Source organism: Stomoxys calcitrans, chromosome 2 (assembly GCF_963082655.1).
Source record: "Stomoxys calcitrans chromosome 2, idStoCalc2.1, whole genome shotgun sequence".
NCBI classification, from domain to species: domain Eukaryota; kingdom Metazoa; phylum Arthropoda; class Insecta; order Diptera; family Muscidae; genus Stomoxys; species Stomoxys calcitrans.
In genome coordinates this window covers 204,990,070-205,010,119 of record NC_081553.1, presented here as the reverse complement: position 1 = coordinate 205,010,119, position 20,050 = coordinate 204,990,070, and the positions used below count along the sequence as shown (strand labels likewise).

The following is a 20,050-nucleotide window of genomic DNA, read 5'->3' as shown; positions in this document are numbered from 1 at the left end:
GAAATTGTCAACGACGCAATTTATAAGCTTTGGCTAGTGATTTAAGATCAAACCCCTTCCGATATGGAATCTTCTTGTGCAAGTAACATATGGCAATTGTGTTGAAGATAAAAAAAAAAAAATAAATAAAAGCAGTCTCCAGCAACGGCCACATAAAAACAAAAGAAATTATTTATCTCTAATGAATGTCGTCTATTGGTTTCGGGGTCAAGATTTCAATTAAACAATTAACTGAGCCAGCGAGTGAGTGAGGAGTGAATGCATCACCGCCAATGTTCGCCCAACACAAGGCAACAACAAAAGTCTCTCAACAGTCTTCACAAGCGCTGCTAAGGGGTTACGTACCCAATTATAAGACTAAGTGATATAAAAAAAAAAAAAAACATAATAATAATAAAGAAAAGAATATCGCCCGCATAATGCCTCGTCTGTGGCAGTGTTGCCTTTTTATTGTAACATTCGGCATTGTACTTGTAGCCGGTCAAAAAGAGCCCAATATTTGTAAATCCATTACAGTGAAAACAATTCAAGATTTTGAGAAATTGAAAAATTGCTCCATTATTGCCGGTCATGTTCAAATAGCTGCATTGGATTTTACCCCCGAAACTTTGGCCAATTTGAAACCTTTACCAATTGAAGAAATAACCGAATATTTGTTGGTATATCGTGTTAATGGTTTGGATACGCTGGAGCGATTATTTCCAAAGCTATTGGTTATACGCGGCATCAAACTGCTATACGATAAGTACGGTTTAGTGATACTTGAAAATCGCAATTTGGAAAATATTGGATTGGTGGAACTACTGAGAGTATTTCGTGGTTCCATACGCATCGAATCAAATCCATTGCTTTGCTATGCCCACACCATCAATTGGGTTTCGATTTTGGGCAATCGGAGTAAAAAATATCATTATATTTTGAATGTGAGTAAAAAATGGTAAACAAAACAAAGAAAGATTTCAGAATTTAATACCTTATACTCAAACTATTGGGTTGCCCAAGAAGTAATTGCGGATTTTTTAAAAGAAAGTAAATGCATTTTTAATAAAACTTAGAATAAACTTTAATCAAATATACTTTCTTCACACTTTTTTTTTAAAGCAAGCTAAAAGTAACAGCTGATAACTGACAGAAGAAAGAATGCAATTACAGAGTCGCAAGCTGTGAAAAAATTTGTCAACGCCGACTATATGAAAAATCCGCAATTACTTTTTGGGCAACCCAATACAACTGCCCTATTCACAAAATTTAATGGAACCTTAAAATAGGTTTACTTAACAGTTATATTAAGGAAATCTGCCAAATAAACCTATTTCAAATCCACCTTAAGTTTTACTAATACCGGCGTAAGCATAAATAGGGTGCTATCATAATATCGACGTCATAACCTAAGCCGATTTTATGGACTTTGGCAAAAAACGTTCTGATAGGCAATAACAAGAAACAAGTAAAAGCATGCTAAGTTCAGCCGGGCCGAATCTTATATACCCTCCACCATGGATCGCATTTGTCGAGTTCTTTTCCCGGTGTTTTAGGCAAACAAAGGATATTAAGGGATAAAAGATTATAATTGCTGTGCTATTGGAGCTACATCAAGTTATGGTCCGATTCGGACCATAATGGAATGAGTGTTGGATACCACAATAGAAGTCATTGTGTAAAATTTCAGCCAAATCGAATAAGGATTTTGCCCTTTAGGGCTCAAAAGGTAAAATAGGAGATGGTTTTATAGGGGAGATGTATTAGGTTATAGACCGATTCAGACCATATTTGACAAGTATGTTGAAGGTCATGGGAGACGTCGTTGTACAAAATTTCACCTAAATCAGATAATAATTGCTCCCTGTAGAGGCTCAAGTAGTCAAGATCCTAGATCGGTTTATATGGCAGCTATATCAGGTTATGGACCGATTTGAACCATACTATGCACAGTTGTTGAAAGTCATAATGCAGCATGTGGTGCAAAATTTCAGCGAAATCTAATAGGATTTATGCGCTATAAAGGCTCAAGAAGTCAAGACCCCAGATCGGTTTACATGACAGCTATATCAAGTTATGCATCGATTTCACCCGTACTTGGAACAGTTGTTGGAAATCATAACTTAACACCTCATGGAAAATTTCAGTCAAATCGGATAAGAATTAGGTCCTCTAGTGGCTCAAGAAGTCAAGATCCCAGATCGGTTTATATGGCAGCTATATCAGGTTATGGGCCGATGTGAACCATACTTTGCACAGTTGTTAAAAGTCATGACGAAAGGCTCAAGAAGTCAAGACCCCAGATCGGTTTACATGACAGCTATATCAAGTTATGCATCGATTTCACCCGTACTTGGCAGAGTTGTTGAAAATCATAACTTAACACCTCATGGAAAATTTCAGTCAAATCGGATAAGAATTAGGTTCTCTAGTGGCTCAAGAAGTCAAGATTCAAGATCGGTTTATATGGCAACTATATCAGGTTATGGATCGATTTGAATCATACTTACCACAGTTGTTGGAAGTCATGACAAAACACGTCGTGCACAATTTCAGCTAAATCGGAATTGCGCCCTCTACAGGCTTAAGAAGTCAAGACCCCAGATCGGTTTATATGACAGCTATATCAGGTTATGAACGATTTCAAACATACTTAGCATAGTTGTTGAAAATCATTAAAAACACCTTACGCAAAATTTCAGCCAAATCGGATAAAAATTGCGCCCTGTAGTGGCGCAAGAAGTCAAGATCCAAAATCGGTTTATATGGCAGACTATCTGACCCGGGCCCGCTCCGCTGCGCTTTCTTTTACTTTATATGGAACAAAATTTTCCTTGGAATATTTATTTTCGACAATTAAAGAGCTTTTAGTGAAATACCATGCAACGAAAATAGTATATCGCTTGACTAACAGTTTAACAATATAACTGCCTTTATCTGAACCCCATATGATCTTTATTGGTCTACGAATTTAAGTTCGGATGTAAAGTGTACTCCATTCTTAAAATACTTTATTTCAGCCCGATTTTCTCATGATATCTGATTTAGGGGTGTTTTCGGGGGTGAGGTGTTCCCCCAGGCACTTGGCCCTGAAAAAATATCAGTATCGTGCTCTTCTTTCAAAAACTATTTATTTAAACTCCATATTGCCATTGGTTTAGGGGAGTTTACACGATATGGTCCTGTTTGGGGGGTTTTTTGGGGAAGGGGTGGACCCCCAGAAACGTGGTCCCACATTTGGATATCGGATTCGTATTCTACTCGCAAATAGCTTTAATTTGAGTCCCATATTGCCATGATCGGTAAATATGACCGATTTAGGGGTATTTTGGGGGTGGGTGGTGTTGTGGGGGTGGGGTGGCCCCATAGACCCTTTTCCCGAATATTGATATCAGATTTGTGCTTTACTCCCAAAGACCTTTCATTTGAACCCCATGTGGCTATGGTCGTAAATGTGTCCCCTTTGGGGGAGGTTTTTGGGGAGGGGCGGCCCCCCAAACACTTGGTCTCATACTTGGATATCAGATTCTAATTCTACACTCAAATACAATACCTTTTATTTAAGCCCCATATTTCCATGGTCAGTAAATAAGTCCTGTTTGGGGGTGTTTTGGGGAAGGGGTGGACCCCCAGAAACGTGGTCCCACATTTGGATATCCGATTCGTATTCTACTCGCAAATACCTTTCATTTGAGTCCCATATTGCCACGGTCGGAAAATATGTCCGATTTAGGGGTGTTTTGGGGGTTGGGGTAGTCCCTCTAGCACTTGGTTCGACAATTGGATATCAGATACGTTTTCTTATCGTAAATACCTTTCATTTGAGTCCCATATTGTCGTTATTGGTCAAAATAAATGTTTGGTAGGTTTTAGGGAGGGGCAGACCATTCAAAATTTTGATACCAAATTTTTATTTTTAGGGTAATATATGAGAGCACACGCGCTTAAATCGCACCACCCATCTACGAGATCTGGCGTTTCTAAAAATTAGGGTAAGGGTCCGAAGAAGTCAAGATCCCAGTACAGTTTATATGGCAGCTATATCAGGTTATGCACCGATTTGGGCCATACTTATCACTATTGTTAGAAGCCATAACGAAACACGTTATGCACAATTTCAGCCAAATTCGATAAGAATTGTGCCCTCTAGACGCTCAAGAAGTCAAGAACCCAGATCGGTTTATATGACAGCTATAACAGGTTATGGACCGATGTAGACCATACTTAGAACGGTTATCTAAAATCATAGCAAAACACCTCGGAGGCGGCAGTAGCGCAGTGGTTAGCATGTCCGCCTATGACGCTGAACGCCTGAGTTAAAATTCTGGCAGGAACATCAGAAAATATTTCAGCAGTGGTTATCCCCTCCTAGTGCTGGCGACATTTGTGAAGTACTTTGCCATGTAAAAACTTCTCCCCAAAGAGGTGTCGCTCTGCGCCACGCCGTTCTGTCTCGGCTATAAAAAGGTGGTTGCCCCAGATCCTTAATGGAATATTCATGGGCAAATTTACAATTTGCAACGAAACACCTTATTCAAAACTTAAGAAAAGTCGGATAAGAATTGTGCCCTCTAGTGGCTCAAGAAGTCAAGATTCAAGATCGGTATATGGCAGCTATATCCAAACATGTACCGATATGGCCCATTTACAATCCTAACCGACCTACACTAATTAGAAGTATTTGTGCAAAATTTCAAACGGCTAGCTTAACTCACTCGACAATTAGCATGCTTTCGACAGACCGACGGACGGACAGACTAGATGGCTAGATCGTCTTAAAATGTCACGACGATCAAGTATATATATACTTAATGGGGTCTTAGACTACTATTTCGAGGAGTTACAAACGGAATGACGAAATTAGTATACCCCCATCCTATGGTGGAGGGTATAAAAAAGGTGCGCTGTGGACAAGACTCGTCGCGTGCATCGAGAAATGTAGCACAAGTCACTGTTCCCAATTTCAGCGAAATGAGACAATAAATAAGCCCAAGGCTTTAAGTCGGGAGATACGCCAATATGGTAGCTATATCCATAAGTAGTCTGATTTGATCAGATGGGATGTGAAGGGGCCTACCACTACACACTTTACCACAAACGGGTAATAGATACAACATTACGGTTGATAATCTTCAATAGGGAGATCGGTCTATATGTGGACTATTTCCAAACAGGGTCCGGTCGGCACGTTCACATCTCTCTGTCCCAAATCAGGTAGTAAATGTGCCTTTTAGTTGCTCAAGACCTAAAATTAGGAAATCGGAATATGTGGAAGCTATACCAAAACATAATCCGATCGAGGTAGGCATCTCCGCCTATGACGCCAAACACAATTGCAAATTGCAAATTTTGCCCATGAACATTCCACTAAGGAACAGGGGCAAACTTCTCACATATCAATGAGTGCAGTCCGATTCAAGTTTTAAGCTCAATGATAAGGGGCCTCCTTTTTATAGCCGAGTCCGAACGGCGTGCCGCAGAGAAGTTTTATATGACATAGTACCTCACAAATGTTGCCAGCTTTAGGAGGGGAAAACCACCGTTGAAATTTTTTTCTGTTGGTCTCCCCAGGATTCGAACCCAGGCGTTCAGCGTCATAGGCGGACATGCTAACCTCTGCGCTACGGTGGACTCCAAATTTCGCCAAACGCATGGGTTCAAATTTCGGCGCGTACATTAGAAAAATTTTTAGATGTGGTTATCCCCTTACTAATGCTGGCTACTTTGTGAGTTATCCTGACCTGTTAAAAGTTCTCTACCAAGTGGTGTTGCTATGCGGCACGCCACTCGGACTCGATATAGAAACGGGGCCCCTTATCATTGAGGTTAAACTTTAATCAATGATAATCGTATGAAAGAAATAGCCCCTGTTCCGTAATGGAATGCTCATGGGAGATTTAGTAGTCTGATCGAAACCATACTCAGTACGGACGTCGAAGCCCCTAACATAACTCGCTGTGCCAAATTTATAGACACAATACCCTAAATCGAGAGATAGGTCTATGTGAGAGCTATATCTAGATACAGACCATTTTCGAAGTAAACCTGCTTATGAATAACAACATAATAAATCTGGCCAGCCAAATCGGAATACAGTTGAGGCTACCAGGGACCTCGGGAGATAGGTTTATATGGGAGCTACATTCAAATCTGAACCGACATTGCCCCTTTGCAATCCTCAACAATCTACAGCAACAAGGAATATCTGTGCAAAATTTCAAGCGAATATTTTTATTTGTTCGACAGCTATCATGATTTGATGGACGGACAGACGGATAGACGAAATTTTGACTTAGAATGTCAAGACGATCAAGAATATACATACGTTGCAGATCAATATTTCAAGGTGTTACAAATGGAATGCATAGTGGGTAAAAAAATTAAGACGCAAGCCGAAATGATTAGAATAGTGTATCCCCATCCTATGTAGGTTTCAGCTACCTTCATTCTAGGTGGGTATTGAGGTATTGAGCCGAAACCTAGGCAGATTCTTTTTTTTTTTGTCCATAGGCACGTTGAGTTAGAAGATGGGCTGTATAAGACTATATTAGGACAAAGCCACCATATAGACCGATTTTCCAGTTTATTGTTCTGGGCACTTCCGATTATGCTCCCATTTTGATTTGAAAACTAGCTCATCTCCATCTTAGCGTTGCAAACAAATGCACAAATCTATAATACCCTGTAACACAGTGATGGTGTAGGGTATAAAAATTGGACCCCACATAACAGCATAGGGGTTGTATGAGATCTCATATAACCTATGCGGTTGGGGCGTTTGCCAGTAATTTGCACCCGGAAAACTAATCAATTACTCTAAGAAAACAAAGAATAGTAAAAACGTGCTCCCCTAATGGTATCGAACTCCGCAAATGTTTTTAGGACCACTATGTGCGGATCTGCAACGAGAATGCCCGGACTCTTTACAGAGAAGGTGCAGTATTCGCATTAGCGGATGCATTGGAAAAGTACCAGGCAGACATAACCACCTTAAAGGAAGTGCGATGAATCAGGTGAAGCGTCACATCAATACCAAGGGGTGACGCACATAAATGCCATTATACAAGATGTGAATTTGGCTGTGGACTTATATGTGCCTATGCCCCGACAGAAGACAAGGACGAAGAGACTAAGGATATATATATATGAACGCTGCCCCGCACATGACATTAAAATCGTGCTAAGAGACTATAAAACCAAGATTGGAAGGACGAATATCCTTAGTCCGAAAGTCGGATAATTTAAACTCCACAAAATAACGTCTGATAAATAACGTCTATTAGACTTCGCCGCAGCAAACGAACAGGCTAGTGGGCAGCACAAGATTTAAACAAAAAAACTAGTAAAAGCGTGCTAAGTTCGGCCGGGCCGAATCTTTTATACCCTCCACCATGGATCGCATTTGATTTGAACCGTACTTAGCACAGTTGTTGGATATCATAACAAAACACGTCGTGCAAAATTCCAGTAAAATCGGATAAAAATCGCGCACTCTAGAGGCTCAAGAAGTCAAGACCCAAGATCGGTTTATATGGCAGCTATATCAGGTTATGGACTGATTTGAACCATACTTGGCAAAGTTGTTGGATATCATAACAAAGCACGTCGTGCAAAATTTCATTCCAATCGGATAAGAATTGCACCCTCTAAAGGCTCAAGAAGTCAAGACCCAAGATCGGTTTATATGACAGCTATATCAGGTTATGGTCTGATTTGAACCATACTTCGCACAGTTGTTGGATATCATAACAAAACACGTCGTGCAAAATTTCATTCCAATCGGATAAGAATTGCGCACTCTAGAGGCTCAAGAAGTCAAGACCCAAGATCGGTTTATATGGCAGCTATATCAAAACATGGACCGATATGTCCCATTTACAATACCAACCGACCTACACTAATAAGAAGTATTTGTGCAAAATTTCAAGCGGCTAGCTTTACTCCTTCGGAAGTTACTTTTTATGGATGCAATGGTAGCTCTTGCAATGCTTCTAGCTAATCTTCACTCCAAAATCGGCAATTCTGCTTATTTACGTACCTATTGAGCCAAAAATGAGAATGACAAGCGCGCATTTATTACCCGATTTTGCTAAAAACACAGTGAGGGGTATTAGTCTTCTACACATCATTTCCGATTATGGTGCAGATCAGATCATATTTTGCAATAGCTGTCTTACGGACCGATCTCCTAACTGGCAGTCTTGAACCCATTTATTGCCTGATTTTGCTAAAATTCGGAATAGTGAGTTTTGTTGAACCCTTCCAAGGCCATAGCACCGAGTTTGTTTTAGTTCGGACCATATATCGGTATAGCTGCAATAGATTCTTAGATAGTGCATTATTTAACGGATTTTTATGAAATGTTGTTAATGTATATACCCGAGGTAATGGGTATCCAAAAGTCGGTTAGGTAGAATTAATTCGTTTTTACTTTTTTTTCTGTCAGCCAACACGCACATGATGTTCCCTATGAATGCAGTGCATTGCGTTGGCGAGAAGAAATTAGGAATTGGAGTGGAGGAAAAGGATGTGGTGCTTATTGACATTTGTCTTAAATCTTTGGATGTCAAAGTGGGTGGAAAAACATTAGCCGGAAATCGATCCCACATACGAACGGTTCGGGCGAAACAAGAATTCTCTCTATAATGCATTGTGCGGTCCGCCAATCAATTACAAACGGGTATGAGTTCCTAGAACGTCTAGTATCCCTGACATACATCCTTACATCAGGAATAAGAAGACTAATATCAGACGAACACACACAATGAAAGTACTGATAGAACAGTGCCAAACAACCCACATTGCGACGATGATGAAGGGAGGCAATAGAGTTGGGTACCCCACTGCCCCCAACCCAGTTGGATACCCCACTAAAGCTCCAGTTCATACATGTGAGTTATACTCCATTTTCGGCCTTATGAAAGTGGTGTAGATGATAAGAAGATCAGACGGAGTGAAGTAATTCTTACACCGTTTAAGGAACCCTAAACACTTGAATGCTTCTTTCGGCACTTCAAATTCATGTTTAGCCCAACGGACATCACTTTGTATTTTTATGCCCAGAACATCAAGAGCTTCTGATTGCTCAACATCTACACCGTTGATAGACAAAGATGATCGGGTCAGCGAATCGTTTGTGTCACAACAAACAGCACTGAGTCTTCCGTGCATTAAAATCTATTCGATTCATTTGACCCCACTCTGAAATGGCCAGCAAATCCTGGCAGAGTGTATCGTCCATAACCCGCCTCTTGTCCTCAATCTCTGGAAGACTTGGCCTATTGTCGAATGAGTACGAATGACAGAGATTACTGTCGTCCGCAAATGGGTAGATAGGATTCGAGGTCTGACCCAACAGATCGTTGATGAAAATTAGAAAAAGAGAAGGAGAAAGAGAAAGAACAGAGCTCTGGGGTACACCTGCGGTCAATTTGTGTTCATTGGATGAGAACCCATCTATAACGACTCGAATATTGCGATCTCTGCGAAAGCTCGAAATAAATCGAACGAAGCCATTACCGACACCAAATGCGACAAGCTTTGATAATAGTGCACACGGCCAGACCCTATCAAATGCCTTGGAGATATCCAGAGCCACAACCTTACTCTCACCAAACTGGCAGATTAAGCGACTCCATCGTTCCTACAGAAGTGCCATGAGGTCGCCCTTGGAGCGATTTCTGCGGAACCCATACTGACTTTGGAGAGAGCGGAGCATATCGCAATTGGCCGATAATTCGCAGGATGGTTTGCCTCACCCTTCTTGGGTATTGGCTGAACGTTCGCAACGTTCAAACGCGCCGGGATGATTCCCGCACGGTAAGCAAGGTTAAAAAGGTTGCGTAATGGACGAGCGAGCGTCGAAGAACGCTTGCGTAAGACAAGTGTTGATATGCCACCCGGGCCCGGGGATTTATTTACGTCTAGATTTTCAAGAACCCTTTTTTTAACTCCACGAGTTCGAAAAAATATTTGGGGCATGATGGCAGATACATTTTCGATTGAGGGGAGTGGTTGATTGCTATCCGGCAGGGAAGAGTTCCCTGCAAATATATCAGCCAACAGGTTTTTTCTATATTATAATTTATTCTTATTTCATGTTTGAATAATCTTAAAAAAATCCCAACACCACTTTCTTTCAGAACAATAAACCACCCAATTTTTGTCCTTTGTTTTATGGACCTAATCCTTCGGACGAAGAACGTCATCGACAATGTTGGTCTCTTGGAAAGTTTCAACGCCATCCTATGGCCAATTACACATACCCATGTTTAGCCGAGTGTCCCAACAAGAAATGCAATGAAAAGGGAAAGTGTTGCAGTGACAATTGTTTGACTGGTTGTAATGATGAAAATTGTAAAGTATGCATTGGTATTACCAATGGCAAGAAATGCATTCGAAATTGTATGCCACCAAATGCTTTGGTAAGATTATTGAAATCAAATCACATAGAGAAAATCAAGAAAAATGTTGTTACTTTTAATTTTTTAAACAAAATTTTGAAAATTAACTCTATTTTCCTTTTCTTTAGGCTTTTGGTAGACAATGTGTGCCATATTGTCATAAATATAACCTTTTACGATTTGGTTCGGAATGCGTTGATAAATGTCCGGCGTTATATCAATCTATTCGAGAAAATGATGGAGAGGAAACCTGTACATTGAACTGTAGTGGTAATTTCACCATAAAATCCTCCGAAGACCTCAAAGGCTTCGAAGACTGTGGCATACTTGAGGGATCATTAACTATTGAGCTTACAGATATTAAAAGTAAGTAGTTTCACAAGGATTAAATGAAAGAGTGTGAGAAAGAAAGAACAAATTTGATATAAATCACCATGGAGTTTATTTTATACCAAAAGGAATCTATTTTGACAAAATTCAAGTAATCAATGTTCCAAGCTTTGTCATAGTCAGATAAATAATGCTTGTTTTATAGACTCAAAACCCCTAAACCAGAAGATCGGTCTCTATGGCATCTAAATCCAAATATCAAATGCATATTTGCCCATGAACATTCCATTAGGGAACAGACGCAAACTTCTCATAAACTACTGAATGTTGTCCGATTCACGTTAAAGCTCAACGATATGGGGCCTCTTTCTTAAAGTCGAGTGCCAATAGCATGGCGCAGTGCGACACCTCTTTGGGGAGAAGTTTTTACATGGCAAAGTACTTCACAAATGTTGCTAGCATTAGGAGGGGATAACCACTGTGCGAATGGCATGCCGCAGTGCAACACCTCCTTGGCGAGAAGTTTTGAAATGGCAAAGTACCTCACAAATGTGGCTAACATTAGGAGGGTATAACCACTGATGAATACTATTATACCCTCCACCATAGGATGGTGGTATACTAATTTCGTCATTCTGTTTGTAACTCCTCGATATATTCGTCTAAGACCCCATAAACTATATATATTCTTGATAGTCATGACATTTTAAGTCGATCTAGCCATGTCCGTCCGTCTGTCTGTCGAAAGCACGCTTACTTTTGAAGGAGTAAAGCTAGCCGCTTGAAATTTTGCACAAATACTTCCTATTAGGGTAGGTCGGTTGGGGTTGTAAATGGACCATGTCGGTCCATGTTTTTATATAGCTGCCATATAAACCGATCTTGGGTCTTGATTTCTTGAGCTTCTAGAGGGCCCAATTTTTATCCTATTAAGCTGAAATTTCGCACATATGAATCTTGTGTGACATCCAACAACTGTGCTAATTTTTATTGAAATCGGTAACCTGGTATAGCTGTCCATGCCTTGACATCTGGAGCCTCTAGAGGGCGCAATTCAAATCCGATGCAGCTGAAATTTTGCATGACGCGTTTCGTTATGACTATCAACAACTGTGCTAAGTATGATTGAAATCAGTCCATAACCTTATAGACCTGCCCTATAAAATGATCTGGGGTCTTGACTTCTTGAGCCACTAGAGGTCGCAATTCTTATCCAATTTTCTGAAATTTTGCATGACGCTTTTCGTTATGACTTCCAACAATTGTGCTAAATATGGTTGAAATCAGTCCATAAACTGATATATTGGGTTGCCCAAAAAGTAATTGCGGATTTTTTAAAAGAAAGTAAATGCATTTTTAATAAAACTTAGAATGAATGAGTCAACGCCGACTATATGAAAAATCCGCAATTACTTTTTGGGCAACCCAATAGCTGCCATGTAAACCGATCTGGGATCTTGACTTCTTCAGCCTCTAGAGGGCGCAATTATTTTACGATTTGGCTGAAATTTTGTACAACGGCTTCTCCCATGACCTTCAACGTACATGTTAAATATGGTCTGAATCGGTTATTGCTTGATACACCTTCCTTATAAATCAATCTCGCTATTTTACTTCTTGAACCCCTAAAGGGCGCAAATACCTATTTGATTTGGCTGCAATTTTACACAATGACTTCTTCTATAATCTCTAATATTCAATTCAATTATGGTCCGAATTGGACCATAACTTGATATAGCTGCAATAGCATAGCAATTCTTTTCTTTTATTCCTTGTTTGCCTAAAAAGAGATACCGGGAAAATAATTCGACAAATGCGTTCCATGGTGGAGGGTATATAAGATTCGGCCTGGCCGAACATAGGGCGCTTTTGCTTGTTTTTGATGTTTTCGCCAGGATTAGAAGCCAGGCGTTCAGCGTCATAGGCGGACATCATTGTGTCCGTCATGACAGGTCACCATCTGATCGGAAAACATGCTGACAGACTGAGGATTGCTAGTAACAACTTTTGCATAAACTGTGAGGATATCGAGGAAGAAGAGACTATTAAGCATCCGTTGTGTATGTGTCCCCCACTGGCAGTCAGAAGGAGTTTCACTTTTGATTCTCATTTCTTTGACAACTTTTCTAATTTAGCGGATGTGAACATTTGCCAGTTGTTGGGTTTTTTTAGCGATTTGGATGGCTAAATGGTAGGGGAAGTATTTAGAAGGCATCTTCCTGTGGACGAAATGGACGAAAAAGTCTAAGTGAGTCTGATGGCAGACTGCCACTTAAACCTAACCAATGAATATATACATGGGTTGCCCAAAAAGTAATTGCGGATTTTTCATATAGTCGGCGTTGACAAATTTTTTCACAGCTTGTGACTCTGTAATTGCATTCTTTCTTCTGTCAGTTATCAGCTGTTACTTTTAGCTTGCTTTAGAAAAAAAGTGTAAAAAAGTATATTTGATTAAAGTTCATTCTAAGTTTTATTAAAAATGCATTTATTTTCTTTTAAAAAAATCCGCAATTACTTTTTGGGCAACCCAATACTTTATAGGGTCGTCAACTAAATGTAGACCATTTTTTTCTATTTTTTGTTGCTCATTGACAGTGAATAGGGTATTTATAAGCTTGGTATGCTTGGGGATATCAATAATGTTGGTATTCTACTGGGGTTGCTTATACCTCTAGTCAGGATAGTATGGGTGCACATATTTACTAGTAAAGATATTAAGATTTATTCCATAAAACCCTTAACAAAATTTCTTTGGCAGAAACAAGTACAAATGATCTGGATATAGCTTTTGCCAATCTTCGTGAGATTAAAGGCTATTTAAAAATTGTGCGCTCACCCCAATTGGTTTCTTTGCATTTCTTTAAAAACTTACATACCATAGCTGGAAATTACCTAGCGGAGGATAAGTATGTTTTGAAAAAAATGACATCCTCTTTGGCTAAAAACACTTTGGTCTTAATTCCAGATATTCATTTTACGTTGTAAACAATCATCATTTGGAGAATCTATGGAATACCAATCAAAAAGTCTCCATACCCAGGGGTCATGTCTACTTCCACTTGAATCCTCGTTTGTGTTATGACAAAATCGAAGACTTGAAACCACAACTCAAGGAAGCCGATTTAACGGTTACCGATGCTTCAAGAAATTCCAATGGCGAACAAGTTTACTGTGGGTATCTGTAGATGTTTTTTTTTTTTTTTTTTGGAATATTGGCTTTACACATTTTTTTGCCATAATTTCAGGTGAAAGTATTATCAGTGAATTGAATGCCACCATAGATGCGGTTAATGCCCATGAAGCTCGAGTCCTTATAGAATATCTGTCACCCGAAGCATTGACACCTTTAATTGGTTACATTTTCTATTATAAAGAAGCACCGAAGCGTAATATAACCAACTACGATAATCGCCATGGATGTGGTCATGATAAGTATGAATTTCTTATTGAAAAGAATTGAAGGAATAAAAGGCTGCTAAGTTCGGCCGGGCCGAATCTTGGGAAGCCAAAACCTTGGATTCTGCTAAAAATGTATATAAACTAAATCTAGTTGAAGGGCATAATTTCACTCTACATACCAAACTTCTACCAAACCAGCAAAAATTAAAGATTCCAGGATCCGAAAAAGGATAATCGGGAAACCGGTTATTAGGCGGCTATATGAGGTTATAGACTGATTTTGACCGTACTTGGCATAGTTGTTATAAGTCATTACAGAACACGACATGCAAAACTTCAACCAAATCGGATAAAAATTGCGGCTTGTTAGGACTCAAGAAATCAAATAGGCATATCGGTTTATATGGAAGCTATACCAGGTTATAAACCTATTTGGACCGTACTTGGCACAGTTGTTGAAAGTCATAACAAAACACTACGTGCAAAATTTCAGCCAAATTGGACAAAAATTGCGGCTTGTTAGGGCTCAAGAAGTCAAATCGGGAGATCGGTTTATATAGAAGCTATATTCTGTTAAGGATTGATTTCGACCGTACGTGACACAGTTGTAGAAAGTCATAACAGAACACTATGTGCAAAATTTTCGAGCAAAAATTGCGGCTTCCAGGGGCTCACGAAGTCAAATCGTGAGATCGATTTATATGTCAGCTATATCAGGTTATAAACTGATTTGAAACATACTTGGTACAATTGTTGGAAATTGTAACAGAATACTATATGCTAAATTTCAGCCAAATCGGACAAAAATTGCGGATTGTAAGGGCTCAAATAGTCAAATCGGAAGATCGGTTTATATGACAGCTATATCAGGTTATAGACTGATTTGGACCGTAATTGGCACAGTTGTTGGAAATCGTAGCAGAACACTATATGCTAAATTTCAGCCAGATCGGATAAATATTGCGGCTTCCAGGGGATCAAGAAGTCAAATTGGGAGATCGGTTTATATGGCAGCTATATCAGGTTCTTGACCGATTTGGACCGTACTTGGTACAGTTATTGAGAGTCATAACAGAACAGTATGTGGAAAACTTCAGCCAAATCGGAGATCGGTTTATATGGCAGCTATATCAGGTTCTTGACCGATTTGGACCGTACTTGGTACAGTTATTGAGAGTCATAACAGAACACTATGTGGAAAACTTCAGCCAAATCGGATGAAAATTACGGCTTCCAAGGGCTCAAGAATTAAAATCGAGAGATCGGGAGCTATATCAGGTTATCAACACTCTTGGTCGTACCATGGGTTTCTTGGGGGAGGCTTTCGGTACCCAAGTACAGATTTCGCGGCATTTTACATGGAGTGGACAATGGTTTGCCACTGCGCCATTATATCATCGGAACAATGAATGCTTTCATCAAGCAGTTGGGTCAGTCGAGTGGAGTATGCCCTTGTTATCTGTTGTGTTTGCAACTTTTCAATATCCAGCTTCCGGGCACTGTCAGATTGTATTTTCATCGCCATGCCCAAATGAGTGCAAACTTTTGCTGCCACAAAGTAATGATCCGAATTTGTATTCGCATTACGGATCGGTCGTACATCTAATACGCTTGATGAATGCTTTCCATCTATCACAACGTGATCAATTTAGTCCCTCGTTTTTTGATCAGGTGACAGCCTTGAGAGAAGGTGTTTCAGTCCCCGGCTAACCACAAAATCGCAGCCAAATTCATGCCTCGTGTTTTGGCGGCTATAGTACAGTTCGTCACCATTTGGTGTTGTTGTGACGCCTTTTCCGGCCAATCGCACTTCCCGTAAGGCGGTTATATCGGCCTTGCACTCCTCCAATACTTCCGCCAGCGCGTATACGGCATCTTCTCTATAAAGAATGCGGAAAATCCAGGTGCAGATGGGCAAATCATGGTCCTTTTTCCTTTGCGTGGGTCGTCAACGATAGGGTGGTCCGTTTTTACTTTTCTTTTGTTTCTCAAAGTGATTCTTATAATTTTCCGGGGCGGGTTATTGGCCCAGCGCATGGGTTTTGTGGGATCGCACATGTATACCTCGATGTCGCGAGCTATTTCCTCTAAGTTCCGACGCTCGCTTCCAGCCGCCCCTAACCTGAGAACAGACACTGATGTTGAATATTGATTATTTAAAGTCGCCAATAACTCGCTTTGCCATCATTGGCACTCAGTATTTAAATAAGAGCCAGTGCCACCCTTCACTAAGACTCCCATCTCGAAATCGCTGACTGCCTGCGGCCGCATTTGTAGCTACTCCTCATAAAAGCTTTCCACCATCCAGGTATAAAGAAAATCACTGTTTCAAATTTCAGCAAAATCGGGTAGTAAATGCGGCTTTTATGGCCTTCAGACCTTTTATCGGCAGATCGGTCTATGTGGCGGCTATATCCAAAGACTGTCGGATATTGAAATCTGATCATTAAGACCCAGAATCGGTATATCGGTTTTTATTGAAGCTATATTTTTATATGATCCGATATAAATCATATTCAAACCGAATAGCGGTGGTTCTAGTGCAATTCCGTATTTCAAATTTCTACGAAATTGGACAAGAAATGTGACTGTTATGGGCTTTAGTCCCTTAATCGGCAGATCGGTATACATGGCAGTCAATTTGGCCCGTTCAAGAACTTAACCTGCGTATTAACAAAATACAAATGCGAGTACCCCGTACCAAAATTGTGATTCATAGTATAAAAATTACTGACTCTTTACTGAAACGTCGTTTTTTATAACATCTCTCCCCCCAATTCACAGTTGGTTCGTGGATACGGCACCCAGCAAACAAAGACGTCACATCCTAAGAAATTTGAGACCCTATACCCAGTATGCGTATTTTGTCAAAACCTTAACCATCAGCAATTACCATTATCAAGTGGATGCTTCATCAGACATACAATATTTTCGTACAACACCAGCCAGGCCCGGGCCATTGCAGAAAATTTATTATCGATCATTGTCACCCAATGAAATTGTTCGTAAAAGTGTTAAAAAATTCAGAAGAAAACAAAGGTTAACAAAAAAAATATTTTCCTTTTATTTTAGGAAATACATTGGTGGCCACCTCGCATCACAAATGGTGCAATAGAAAAGTACACTATTAAATACGATGAGGTTGTTTCAAGTAAGTTAATGGTTATGATGTACATATAGGGCATTCCATGAAACTTAAGACATTCTTATGTGAGTTATTTTGATAATTTTTCGGAATTTTATTATCCAAAGTTGAAATGAGTATAGAATAATAAAAAACAAAGTTTTGTCTAGTTATCTAACAAATCGACGTTTTGTGTGGAATGCCCTATATACTCATATAAAGGGTGATTTTTTTGAGGTTAGGATTTTCATGCATTAGTATTTGACAGATCACGTGGGATTTCAGACATGGTGTCAAAGAGAAAGATGCTCAGTATGCTTTGACATTTCATCATGAATAGACTTACTAACGAGCAACGCTTGCAAATCATTGAATTTTATTACCAAAATCAGTGTTCGGTTCGAAATGTGTTCAAATTTTGACAAATTTTGTTCAGCGATGAGGCTCATTTCTGGTTGAATGGCTACGTAAATAAGCAAAATTGCCGCATTTGGAGTGAAGAGCAACCAGGAGCCGTTCAAGAACTGCCCATGCATCCCGAAAAATGCACTGTTTGGTGTGGTTTGTACGCTGGTGGAATCATTGGACCGTATTTTTTCAAAGATGCTGTTGGACGCAACGTTACGGTGAATGAACACATTTCGAACCGAACACTGATTTTGGTAATAAAATTCAATGATTTGCAAGCGTTGCTCGTTAGTAAGTCTATTCATGATGAAATGTTAAAGCATACTGAGCATCTTTCTCTTTGACACCATGTCTGAAATCCCACGTGATCTGTCAAATACTAATGCATGAAAATCCTAACCTCAAAAAAATCACCCTTTACATACTTATAAATTAAGCTTCCATTGTTTGCTACGAGTTCCATATGTCATTTCTCTTTTTCGAAAATTACAAATAATGAAGTTTATTTTCTTTTTACTGCTTAATAAGGAAGAGTAATAATGGTGGTCACCTATGGGAGTGGCGATGAAATGCCCCCCTGAGGCGTGTCTTGTGCCACTTTCTCCCTTATATTTATTACATTGAACCCGCAACTTATCCACCTATTCCTTAGCATATGGTTTATCCAGTCTCTAAGTACCAAATCCACCCGGTACGGGTCTAAGGATTTTCCTACATTTACGGTATGTTTACGAGAGTATAACCAGGCCTTATGATAGATGAAAACCTAAAAAAAACATTCTTACTTAAAAAAAATGACGTATGGAACATTAAAGCACGCTACGGATGAACAGTGGTCCAAAAGACAAAGAAATTGGAAATGTGGTTCAAAAAACTGAGAAACTGGATAAAATTCCGGAACTTTGGATTCAATAATCGGAACGGTATAAAATCTTCTGTGATTATTGACATGTATCCCCTGTACAGGGTTAGATACAGGGAATTAAAGGTTTTTACTTTTTACCTCCCTAACCTTTTGGAGGCCATAACTTTGGAACCAATTTACTCGAGGATGAGCCTATATCCTTCTCTACAAATATTTAGAATATTTTGACTATAAATAGCCCAAATTTTTTGACTTATTTCCACTTTTTAACTTTGGGCCCACTGTGCTGCGTAATATTTTTACATTTTTCTAACTCCCAAAAACTTTTACAATCAGATCGCAGTTCGGACACCTTTAACGAAAAATCTCAAACACAACCAGCAACCCATTATGAGTTTTGCCATTGTCCCACAATCGATCCGGAATTAAGTGGACCCATGCCCGTGGATGACGATTATTTTCAACGAGAACAAATGGTCTATGACGAGTCCATGTACAATTTCATTTATGTGTACGAAACGAAACTGAGAAAACACAAGTAAACCAAATATTTAAAATTTTTCCTTATATCTCCTTTTTCCCTACAGACCCTCAAAAGCTAAAAAAGCCAATAAAACCGTTTCATTGGAAGAAGTCCAGGAAAACTTTCAGCGTGTCCATGAGGAAATGTTCAATACCTCCATCAAGGAACAGGATCATGGTAAAAATGATTTCAACATTAGCATTCCTTTGCCAGTGTGTAATGTCAGAAATCCCAGCATGGCCTATAAGGTGGAGAACAATTGTCAGGAAATGGAAAATATTGAAAAAGATCTAGAACTCCCATCTACCATACACACATATACGTTGAAAAATTTAAAGCCTCATACCACCTATCGCATACGCATGCGTGCCTGCGTAGAGGGTTTGGTTAATGGCTGTGGTCCCGAAACAACGGTTTGGGCGGAGACTGTAAGCGAACATTTTGTTCAGATATTGCAAAGTCTTAATCTCACTCCAGTGTTAAACGACAAGAGTTTGGGAGTATTACAAAATTAATAGAAAGTGTGTGTGAGAGAGAAGATAGGGAGAGAAAGAGAGGGAGAGATAAAGTAAGGTTTTTTGAAATTATTGTGATGTATTTATATACGAAAGCACAGTGTATTAGAGAACTCAATAAATTGTGATTATTATGACAAAAAAAATTGATAATGACGCATTACTTTTTGTACCAAACTTTTTTTAGCGCCCGGCTTCTAGAGAAGCGTCTCAGCGAGTGGCACTGGCTCTCACTTCAAAACTGAGTGCCTATGATACTCGAAACTATTGTATAAGGAGAGTTATTAACGCCTATAAATAACCCATCCGCATCATCGGTATTTGTCTCTAGGTTAGTGACGACTGGAAGCGGGCGCCGCACAGTGGGTGAAAATCGAAAAAAAATAGTAAAAAAATACCATATGAGAACGAGTAGAGATATCTCTTTGAAATGGTTACAGCTGAGGTGCTATCGAGATCGTGTGCAAAACTTCAAGGCCCCAGTTTGTTCGGGCGTCTCTT

General features: G+C 39.6%; 1 protein-coding gene across 1 annotated transcript; it reads left to right on the top strand.

Moving 5' to 3' along the window:
• Positions 1–397: 397 nt before the first annotated feature.
• On the top strand, positions 398–19,689 carry LOC106084691 (insulin-like receptor). Its single transcript, XM_013248565.2, has 10 exons — positions 398–923; positions 10,122–10,403; positions 10,511–10,748; positions 13,474–13,621; positions 13,681–13,886; positions 13,961–14,147; positions 16,899–17,115; positions 17,187–17,265; positions 18,848–19,022; positions 19,099–19,689. Exons 1-10 carry the CDS (start codon positions 420–422, stop codon positions 19,547–19,549), a joined length of 2,487 nt encoding a protein of 828 aa, XP_013104019.2. The 5' UTR covers positions 398–419; the 3' UTR covers positions 19,550–19,689.
• The last annotated feature ends 361 nt before the right edge of the window (positions 19,690–20,050 follow it).

Excerpts from the sequence above, each read along its gene's own strand:
- LOC106084691 (XM_013248565.2), top strand. The coding sequence starts at position 420 with ATGCCTCGTCTGTGGCAGTGTTGCCTTTTTATTGTAACATTCGGCATT. Across the intron at positions 13,887-13,960 it reads CAATGGCGAACAAGTTTACT|GTGAAAGTATTATCAGTGAA; the intron begins GTGGGTATCTGT and ends CCATAATTTCAG. Across the intron at positions 17,266-18,847 it reads ATACGATGAGGTTGTTTCAA|ATCGCAGTTCGGACACCTTT; the intron begins GTAAGTTAATGG and ends TTTTACAATCAG.